General features: G+C 41.5%; 2 protein-coding genes across 2 annotated transcripts; both read left to right on the top strand.

Annotated features, from left to right (window-relative positions):
• Positions 1–409: 409 nt before the first annotated feature.
• Positions 410–3,532, top strand: LOC124127462. Its single transcript, XM_046490856.2, has one exon. It carries the CDS (start codon positions 410–412, stop codon positions 3,530–3,532), a length of 3,123 nt encoding a protein of 1,040 aa, XP_046346812.2.
• A 370-nt stretch (positions 3,533–3,902) lies between these two features.
• LOC125374660 lies at positions 3,903–5,564 on the top strand. Its single transcript, XM_048385866.1, has one exon. The coding sequence runs from the start codon at positions 3,903–3,905 to the stop codon at positions 5,562–5,564; it is 1,662 nt and encodes a 553-aa protein (XP_048241823.1).
• Positions 5,565–10,947: the final 5,383 nt, after the last annotated feature.

The raw sequence follows: 10,947 nt of genomic DNA, 5'->3' as shown, positions 1-10,947 counted from the left end.
ATGGCATTTGAGTGCTCATACTATGGAAACTGAGGCAGAAAAACGGAAAATAACAATGACATCGAAAGGATTGATGTATTCACTAGACATTAAGAAGAAATTAATTCGTTCTCTGTGCAAAAAGTTGTTTGTAGTTGGAAACACTGTTGACAGAATCTTGAAATCAGATGAACCGGTTGCATATGAAGAGGTTCGCAAGACTTATGTGAACTGGTTAACCATTTTTGAGGATATTCTGACAGAAAGAGCTTATTATTCTGCACTTGTGCTGTCATGTGTGGATGTTCCACAGGAATATTTCGATGACTTGTCTATGCTTGACTCTGAAATAGATGGTTTTCAGAATTTTAGGGTAAATATTTCTGGATGGATGCAGAATAAAGAATTTGAACGAAGACAGCAATCAAATATGGATGACTATGCATCAGAATTGTCAAAGAGTAGTATCAGATCTCGCAGATCATCATCTTCTATTTCACACGTGTCTTCTGTACGCCTGAAAGAAGAGCAGAAGAAGGTTGAGTTATTAGTCAAAGCTGCTGCATTAAAAAAGAAGCATGAGTTAGAGGTGGAAAAAGTGAGGTTGAAAATGGAGGAAGAAGAGCTGGACATGGCTAAGACGGAGATGGCTATTTCTGATGCAAGATGGAAGGTACTAGATGAGTACGATTTTGAAAATGAACATAGCAGCAGACAAAGTACTGGTTTTGGTAAACAAAACACTCGACAACCGATGGATTTTAGTGACAGGGATCCTTTGGTTAGTGACACTCTCAGTGTTGCAGTTCCAAGGTTTACACGTGACAGGGAAAAGGAAAATGAGTCACTTCCTGAAATGAAATATTATACACCAGCAGAAACACCTGTAAATTTTCCAACTCAGCAGATGACACAAGATCCCTTGGGCATGAGCACTACATCTGATAGTGCAATTGCTACAGTAATTCGGCAGTTGAGGAAACCAGTTACAGATCTCATGGTGTTCAGTGGTAATCCGTTGGAGTATCGAAAGTTTATGCGACAATTCAAGACCAAGATACTTGTGAACACTGATGATTTTGATGAACGTCTAAACTATTTGGAACAGTTCACATCTGGAGAAGTTTGCAACATAGTGAGTAGCTATGGTTATTTAGATGCGGAACAAGGATATCCTGCCGCAATCAAAGAGCTTCAGCAGAGATATGGAAACGAAGATGTGATAGTGAATGCTTTTATTCAAAAGGCATTAGAATGGCCCTACATCAGAGCAGACAATTCAAAAGCACTGGATGAGTACGCCGTATTCTTGTCTGAATGTGAAAACACTGTTAAAAGCAACATTCTTGACAATACAGACAACATCCGGAGATTGATTACGAAGCTACCCTATCATTACCAAGAAGGATTCAGAAATAGGATCCAAAGCATCCGTGCTTCAGGAAAAAGTGTAAAATTTTCAGATCTGGTAGAGTTTGTTCGGAAGGAATCATGGAAAGCGAATGACCCAATGTTTGGCAAAGATGCATTGCAGGACAAGGACAAACATGGAAACCCTAGCAGGGCTACTTTGAAAACAAGGAACCAACTTTCACGAACAAAATTGACTTTGGCAACAGAAGTGAATACCCCTCAAACTTCACAGGTTCCAAGATCACCAGCATCACCTCAACCTCAGACAAGTAAGAAACAAACAGGTCAGCCACCGCCTGCAGATAGGAAGTGTTTATGTTGTGAATCAAACCAGCATTTTGTGAGTGAATGTGAAAAATTCACTGCTCTGTCGTACGACGAAATAGTGAACTTTATCAGAAGTAAAAGACTTTGTTTTCGATGCCTCAGAAAAGGACATCTTAGCAAGGATTGCAGAAGTAATATCACATGTACAAAATGCCAGCGTCGACATAATGCACTGCTTCATCGTGAAGAAGCTCAAGTGATTCAACATGATACGATACAGACAAGTTCTTGCCTGAGTTCTGCTATGGGGGTCGGACTAGAAACAGATGGCACGTGCACTATGGTGATTATGCCTGTGAAGGTTCTGATGAAAGGTGGGTTACGAGCCATAGAGACTTATGCTTTTTTAGACCCAGGCAGCAGCGCGTCTTTCTGTACTGAATCATTGATGAGACAGTTAGGAGCAAGTGGCAAGCCAATGAAGCTGAACATTGACAGTATGGGCAAACCTAGAACTATCAACACCTATGCTGTATCCGGAATGCAAGTTTGCAATCTCACCATGGAAAACCATGTTGCACTTCCCAAGATGTTTACTGTTGAGAAGTTGCCAGTGTCAAAGATTCATATTCCAACTTCAGATGACATAAAAGATTGGACTCATCTCAGGGACGTAGAGATACCAATCATAGATGCTGAAATAGGTATCATGATAGGCAACAATATCGCAGATGCCTACACACCTATAGAGGTACGTTCTGGACCCGATCATGCTCCACATGCAACTAGAACCCGCCTTGGTTGGGCGTTGTGGAATGTGACAAGACCTGCGAGTGCAACCAGATGTTTGGAATCCATAAGATGCACAGTGAACAGAACAGATGTTGCAGTTCATGAATGCGAGGAGTTCAAACAGCTAGATAGGATGGTGCGACACTCATTCAACATAGATTTCCCCGAGAGGATCATCGATGATGAGAAGCAGCACTCTCAGGAAGATAAAGTATTCCTAAAGGGAGTCGATGAATCCATTAAACTCTGTGATGGACATTATGAAATATCTCTTCCTTTTAGGGAACAGAAAGTTAGTTTCCCGAACAACTACTCCTTAGCATTCAAGCGTTTGATGGGATTGAAAAGGCAGATGGAACAGGATAACAAATTTCGTTTGGAATATACCGACTTCATGAATAAAATGTTGGAGAAGGGCTATGCTGAACACATTCCAGATGATGAACCAGAACCAGAACCAGAGGATGGATTTGTGTGGTACATCCCCCACCATGGTGTGTACCACCCAAAGAAGGTGAAGTTGCGGGTTGTGTTTAACTGTGCAGCCACTTACAATGGTACTTCACTCAATCAACAGTTACTATCCGGACCTGATCTGACAAATAACCTCATAGGTGTTTTGGTGAGATTTCGACAAGAGAATGTAGCTGCCAAGGGAGACATAGAGAGTATGTTTTACCAAGTTTGGGTAACAAAGGCTCATTGGAACTATCAGCGGTTTCTCTGGTGGCAAGACGGGGACTACGGAAATCCACCATTGAGGTACAGGATGAAAGTCCACATGTTTGGTACTACATCGTCACCTAGTTGTGCAAATGCAGCCCTCTTGAAGACCGCTAATGACAATGAAGAAAAGTATGAACCAGAGATTGCAGAAATTGTAAGGAACATCTTCTATGTGGACGATTGCTTGTTTTCTGAGCAAGATGTAACCAAGACTGTCAGTTGTGTGACCCAGGAAAGCTCTCTGTGTCAGCAGGGTGGATTTAGACTTACTAAATGGGTAAGCAACAGTGCAGAAGTTCTCGACAAAATTCTGCCTGAAGACCGAGCTGAAGGAGTGAAATCTAGATCAATCTAGATCAACTAGAAACTGGATCAGAGGAAAGAGCCCTTGGAGTTGTTTGGACAGTGCACACTGACTCCTTAGGCTTCAAAGTTAATGTGAAATATGCCGATTGTACAGGAAGACATGTCTTATCAGTCGTCAGTTCAATCTATGACCCATTAGGCATGGTTTCACCTTTTGTACTCAAGGCAAAGATTCTACTGCAAGACATGTGCCGTCAAGGACTTGGATGGGATGAAGAGGTGTCAGGTACTAAGCTCACTTTGGAACGGTAAGGGCATGTCAACTGCACATCTTCTCAGATGCTAGTAACGAAGGGTATGGTCTCACAGCTTACCTCCGGTTGAAGAATGAGATGGGCAAAGTTCATTGCTCACTGGTAATGGCCAAGGCAAGAGTAACTCCCATAAAGAAAGTAACTACACCAAGGCTTGAATTGACAGCAGCTTGTGTAGCAGTTCGGTTAAGTCGCATTCTCCAGAAGGAACTTCAGTACAAACTCACTGATATCTATTACTGGACAGACAGCATGTCTGTTATCAGGTATGTCAACAATGAAACATCACGTTTCAAGACTTTTGTGGCTAACAGAATCACTATTATCCGAGATGGTTCGGATCCCCGGCAATGGAAACACATTCCAACTGCACTGAATCCAGCTGATGCTGCTTCAAGAGGCATGAGGATGGCCACATTCTTAAAGATGGATCAGTGGTTCAAGGGACCAACCTTTCTTTGGGAATCCGAAGAGGAATGGCCCTCTGTAGTCAAGGCTTGTGACAATATTCCAGAAGATGACCCTGAAATGAAGTCTGTAGTGGCTGCTACGGTGACAGATGAATCTGTGGACATTATGAACAGGCTGCTGAACTACAGTTCATCCTGGCTGAAACTGAAAAAGATTGTAGGTTGGTTCCTCCTTTTCATGGATTATCTGAAAAGGAAATTGAAAGAGAAACAAGAGTCAGCAAAACGAACTCAAGAGTGTGCTGAACACTTAGCTAAGAGTAAGAAAACCAAAGTGACAGTACAAGAGGAGAAATCTAGAGGTCACCTGACAGTCAAAATCATGGAGAAAGCTGAGGTCACCATATTATGTTACATCCAACAGCAGTATTTCCATGATATCATCAGTGCTCTTAAAAACCCAAGCAAAGAATCAAGACTGAACAAGTCAATTCGTAAATTGGATCCGTTCCTCGAGGATGGACTGCTTCGAGTTGGTGGACGGTTGAGTCAGGCTTCATTACCTTATGAAGTAAAGCACCCCATTATATTGCCCAAAAAGTGCTTTGTGTCTCAACTGATAGTACAAGATTCCCATGAATCCATGGGGCACATGGGCAAAGCTGCTATGATGACGTACCTGCGCCAACGATATTGGATACAAGGAGTGGGACATCTTATTAAAAAGATTACTTCTACATGTGTTATATGTAGAAGGTGCAGTGCTCAGAGAAAAAAACAGAAAATGGCAGACTTACCTGTAGATAGGCTGACAGCGGGTGAACCACCCTTCTCACGTGTAGGCGTTGACTTCTTTGGTCCCTTTGTGGTCAAAAGGGGTCGTTCAAATGTGAAGCGCTATGGGGTAGTCTTCACTTGTTTGGCTTTGAGAGCAGTGCATCTTGAGCTGGCCGCTTCCCTCGATACAAGCTCTTGTGTCAATGCTTTCAGACGATTCTTTGCAAGAAGAGGACATCCCAAGAAAGTTTGGACTGATAATGGAACGAATCTAGTAGGCTGTGAGAGGGAAATGAGAGAAGACATACACTTATGGAATATCGAACAACTGCATCAGACTTTCCTCCAGAGGAACATTTCGTGGGAGTTCAATCCTCCATCCGCCTCTCATCACGGTGGGGTATGGGAGCGCATGATACGTACCATAAGGAGGATCTTGTACTCTCTTCTGCACAGTCAAGTCATACATTTAGATGACGATGGTCTTCAGACTCTCTTCTGCGAGGTCGAGGTTATTGTTAACAGTCGCCCGATTACCACTGTGACAAATGATGTCAAGGACCTGACACCGTACCATTGACACCCAATGATCTACTAATGCTTCGAAGTGGTGGAGCACTACCTCCAGGACTATTTAGAGCAGACGACTGTTACGCCAAAAGACAATGGAGGCGGATACAGTATCTGTCTGATTCATTCTGGAAGCGATGGTCAAAGGAATATCTCACCATGTTACAGGAAAGAGTAAAATGGACTCGTGTCCGAAAGAACATTAGTGTAAATGATATTGTCTTGGTCATGGACAATTGCCTCGAAATTCATGGAGCCTTGGGCGAGTAGTCGAAGTGTATGCCGACAAAAAAGGATTTGTTCGCATCGTGAGGATCAAAACACCCACATCAACTGTGCTGCGTCCCATAAGCAAACTCTGTGAACTTCTGGAAGTGAACAGTGACTCAGTTAACAGCTAGAACGTGGCATATGAAAGATGCCTTTGATAATGACATTAAAGACACATGCAAATGTATTCCAAGAATCTTACTTATGTGCAAAAGATCAGTTATGTTAAACAGTATAATTGTTTCATTCGTACTCCACAATTAGGGGGTCGGAATGTTGGATTCTGATCAATTGTTTGGATTAATTTTATATTTAAGCGGTCTTCATTTAAGTTGTAAATGGAAGTAACTTTTATGTTGTTGTTGGTATCGCTATGTGCAAGAGACTGTGCTGTGAGCGGGGGACCGTGGAGGTTATAAAACGGTAATTATGCAATTAAATACAAAACTTCAGTAACCGAGAAGTAAGACATTATTAATGTGACCGTTTATTTTCATATTTGCGTCTAAATATTAGTATATTCATAGACTTTTCTGCATTATTTTGCAGTCAATCAAGCCGACAGCGTTACCTTAGTATTTCGTGGCAACGGCACCCTTCAACTAGAACAAGAAACTGTTAGAATATGAAACTAAGAATTAGAATAAATGATGAAGTTGAAGAATGATTTGACGTCCTCAATTCTTGATACCCACAGTCGTGTTATTCTATACCGTGTCATGTTATTCTATACTGTGTCGTACTATTCTATACTGTGTCTTGTTTTCTATACTGTGTGTTGTTATTCTATACCGTGTCGTGTTATTCTATACTGTGTCGTGTTATTCTATACCGTGTCGTGTTATTCTATACCATGTCATGTTATTCTATACTGTGTCGTGTTATTCTATACTGTGTCTTGTTTTCTATACTGTGTGTTGTTATTCTATACTGTGTCGTGTTATTCTATATTGTGTCGTGTTATTCCATATTGTGTCGTGTTATTCTATATTGTGAGTGTTATATTATACCGTGTCGTGTTATTCTATACTGTGTCGTGTTATTCTATATTGTGTCGTGTTATTCTATACCGTGTCTTGTTATTCTATACCGTGTCGTATTATTCTATACCGTGTCGTGTTATTCTATACTGTGTCTTGTTATTCTATACTTTGTCGTGTTATTCTATACCGTGTCGTGTTATTCTATACTGTGTCTTGTTATTCTATATTGTGTCGTGTTATTCTATACTGTGTCGTGTTATTCTATACTGTGTATTGTTATTCTATACCGTGTCGTGTTATTCTATACTGTGTCGTGTTATTCTATATTGTGTCGTGTTATTCTATACTGTGTCGTGTTATTCTATATTGTGTCGTGTTATTCTATACTGTGTCGTGTTATTCTATACTGTGTCTTGTTATTCTATACCGTGTCGTGTTATTCTATATTGTGTCGTGTTATTCTATACCGTGTCGTGTTATTCTATACTGTGTCTTGTTATTCTATATTGTGTCGTGTTATTCTATACTGTGTCGTGTTATTCTATACTGTGTCGTGTTATTCTATACTGTGTCGTGTTATTCTATATTATGTCGTGTTATTCTATACTGTGTCGTGTTATTCTATACTGTGTCTTGTTATTCTATACTGCGTCGTGTTATTCTATACTGTGTCTTGTTATTCTATTCTATACTGTGTTTTGTTATTCTATACTGTGTCGTGTTATTCTATACTGAGAATTAATGACAATACCAGGAAGGGATGTCTTCCTAAGATTTCAACCTTCATAAACTGTTCTAGGCCACAGTAAATACATTATAAGACTTTCATCAAATGTTCCAAATGCGAGACATTTATTTATTATTTTTATTTAATTAAGTTATAACACTTGTTGAGAGCATCTTTGAACATGAATTGTCGAAGGATGTGAATCATGACAGATTGATAAGTCATGGAGTAAAGAGAGAAACACATATTGGGTTTTCCTTCGTCCGTAGCAGTCATGTGATCAATGATCCATCACCGCCTTGACCATTCAATCACGTGATCATCCTTGAAGTATGATTTGGGTGAACCAGAAAAATGTACTCTGGGTTCGAATCCCGGTTCACCCTGACTATGTTGTTTTGAGGTTTACCAGCACCACATCCGTTCTCGTGTGTTTCACAAATTCGTAAACGTCTAAGACCTGCATCATTTCGGGTTTTCCTCCCACATTAAGCTGACATGCCATGATATAACTGGAATTCTGTTAAAAGCGGCGTTAAACCCCATTCACTCACTAACTCAATCACTTTTCATAGATCCGGTGTCCGGTAAAAAATGATGATGCGTGATGTCGTCACGACAGCCACAGAAAACAGAGAAAGACACGGAAATAGAAGGATGAAACTTCAGTGGATATAGACACATTATTCACACAGCTCTGACAATAGTCATGGCCTTGTGTTCTTCTGTGATTACAACGTAGGCTCTTAAGAACAACAACGTTGTCTCATTATCAACGGCTTTGTTCCGAAAAGGCAAATTCAAAAGTACATTGGTAATGAAGACATTAAATTTCAGTCCGGCAAGATATCCTGCTTCACCAGTACTTCATGGTGATCAAAGAACGCTGCAACTACGCCACCAGCAACACCAACAGAAACCTAAACGAATGTGTAATGCGAAATCTGTTTTTATTTAAAGTATATATATCCTCTGGTATTTCGTTCATTGTTCATGTCATCTCGACCGGGAGGAATCAGATCACAATGCACACCACACTCCGGCAGCAGTCGGGACCATTACATGAAGTATCCAAATTGTATAAAGTTATCTAATTTGTTTTAGCTGTAAAAAGGCCTTCGAAAAGTTGGATATCAGTTTGTACGAGATATAAGCTGAAGTCCAGCAATATCACTCCACCACTGCTGCCCGAGGTATTAATAGCTACGGAATTAGCCGAGTGGATCCAAACTATATTACATGATCTTGTAACCTTTTCAAGCCATGGCAGCAGCAATCCCCACTATCAGCCCAGATGTGATCAATCTAAAACAAGTTAAATACATGTCAGCAATCTCAATTTAGTAAAACATCATTAGAAACGATGTTCTTAAAAAGAAAATTAGTTTCACTAACTTGTGGAAAAGTGCATTACATTAGTTTAAACTACGAGTGCAGACAGTGCAGCCACATGTCCACACACGACTGGGGGCTGAATAGTTCTGAGCCTGACTACGAAGGGTGGATAGTACAATACATTGTGTGTGTGTGTGTGTGTGTGTGTGTGTGTGTGTGTGTGTGTGTGTGTGTTTGGGGGGGGGGGGACGTCAAAGGTACCGAACATTGGACCAGATAACCTCATATCCGTTAACGTGTAATTACTTCAAATAATTTTTGTGTGTCTATCCGGGATTTTACAGGTTTGCCAGTCAGTTAAACCCCGGCTTGAAACAAAGGATCCATGATTAGTACCCTGGTATATCGTAGCCACTCCTCCCCTATCTTATTACAAAGAGTCGATTAATCGACCAGAATAACGTTGTGCGGTGCAGTGTACTGATCCTGTGTGGTAGGGTAGCATCAGTCCCTGTGAAACAACTGGTATATTCCTAAGCAATGCAAAGGTTTTTGCTTGATACTGGAGGCAAATATTTTTGTCTAGGAGATGTCTGGAGATGTCTGGGAGATGTCCTGGAGATGTCCTGGAGATGTCTGGGAGATGTCTGGGAGATGCCTGGGAGATGTCTGGGAGATGTCCTGGAGATGTCTGGGAGATGTCTGGAGATGTCTGGGAGATGTCCTGGAGATGTCTGGGAGATGTCTGGGAGATGCCTGGGAGATGTCTGGGAGATGTCTGGGAGATGTCTGGAGATGTCTGGGAGATGTCCTGGAGATGTCTGGGAGATGTCTGGGAGATGCCTGGGAGATGTCTGGGAGATGTCCTGGAGATGTCTGGGAGATGTCTGGAGATGTCTGGGAGATGTCTCGAGATGTCTGGGAGATGTCCTGGAGATGTCTGGGAGATGTCTGGGAGATGCCTGGGAGGTGTCTGGGAGATGATCATGTCATTTTACAGTGGAGCTTTTACCTGCACCGTGTGACCAGGTGTGTGTGAGACAGGCAAGGGACACGCCCGTCACTGTGAGCAGTGCCAATAGGACATGTAGTTTCTGAGCATGGGGTCAGTTACTATTGTTATAGTGACTCCATGGCCCCTATGAACACATCGGCCACAGCATGAAACGGGTTCGTTCTAGCTCAATACGTTTTTGGACTTGGAAACGTTTTAAAAATAATTTCTTGTTTGTATACCTTTTCTTTCTATTACGGGGTGATCTGGTAGGCCAAAACAGTATTTGGATCATGAACAATGAATTTCCATGAGCAACGGCCACCTGTTTCTGATGGTTTTGTGTTTGTTGTGAATACAAATCTGCTTTTCCTTTTGCATAACCTTTGATTAGGAGTATACAACTGAATCCAACGGATGCCGCCCTCACTTGAGAATTTTGATATGTTCAATGCAGAGGTTTAAAAAGTAAATTTGATACCTATTAATATCGTTCACATCGCAGTATTTTCTCGACATGCTATCATGACAACAAACGCTTTGGTGATAGGTGACGTGAAATGGGGCTTAAAGTCCCGTCCCACATTATTGCATTTGTATAGGCACGTGCATGCACGTGTGTGTGTGCCTGTTTGTACTGGTCCAGACTAATGCCGGTTTTATAGTGCTAGCCATGCCGCAGTTTAACATGAATACCCAACTCAGACACAGTATACAGACTCCGAGCCGACCAGTCCTTGTTTCAGCCCCTTAACGCCGAACGAACTCCAAACCTTTTGCTCTCTGGGCGGATGCTCTACCTCTAGACCACGGAAGCGATCGATATTGTGTTAGTGGACGTGATGACCATTGTTTTTTTGTTTTTTTTTAGACAGAGTCTGACCAACTGATTCATTTAGTTGCCGGGATCCCATATTATTACCCGGTTGGGCTTTCAACTATTATGAAGAAGAAAGTATGAAATAGAGTAGCATCATCTGTCTAGCTTCTAAATTTGTCTAACAAAACATGGCACTCGTGAAGAGCAGCCTCCCCGTGGTGAGTGCTGGGTAACGCTAATAGCTCTTCCCCCGTGTGGAACAGG

The sequence above is a fragment of the Haliotis rufescens genome, unplaced genomic scaffold (genome assembly GCF_023055435.1).
Source record: "Haliotis rufescens isolate VD_foot unplaced genomic scaffold, xgHalRufe1.0.p SCAF_6, whole genome shotgun sequence".
In the NCBI taxonomy this organism is placed as follows: Eukaryota; Metazoa; Mollusca; class Gastropoda; order Lepetellida; family Haliotidae; genus Haliotis; species Haliotis rufescens.
Note: the sequence above shows the minus strand (reverse complement) of the source record. Positions and strands in the feature narration are given on the sequence as shown.

Coding starts and splice junctions, on each gene's coding strand:
- LOC124127462 (XM_046490856.2), top strand. CDS start 410: ATGGATGACTATGCATCAGAATTGTCAAAGAGTAGTATCAGATCTCGC.
- LOC125374660 (XM_048385866.1), top strand. CDS start 3,903: ATGGCCAAGGCAAGAGTAACTCCCATAAAGAAAGTAACTACACCAAGG.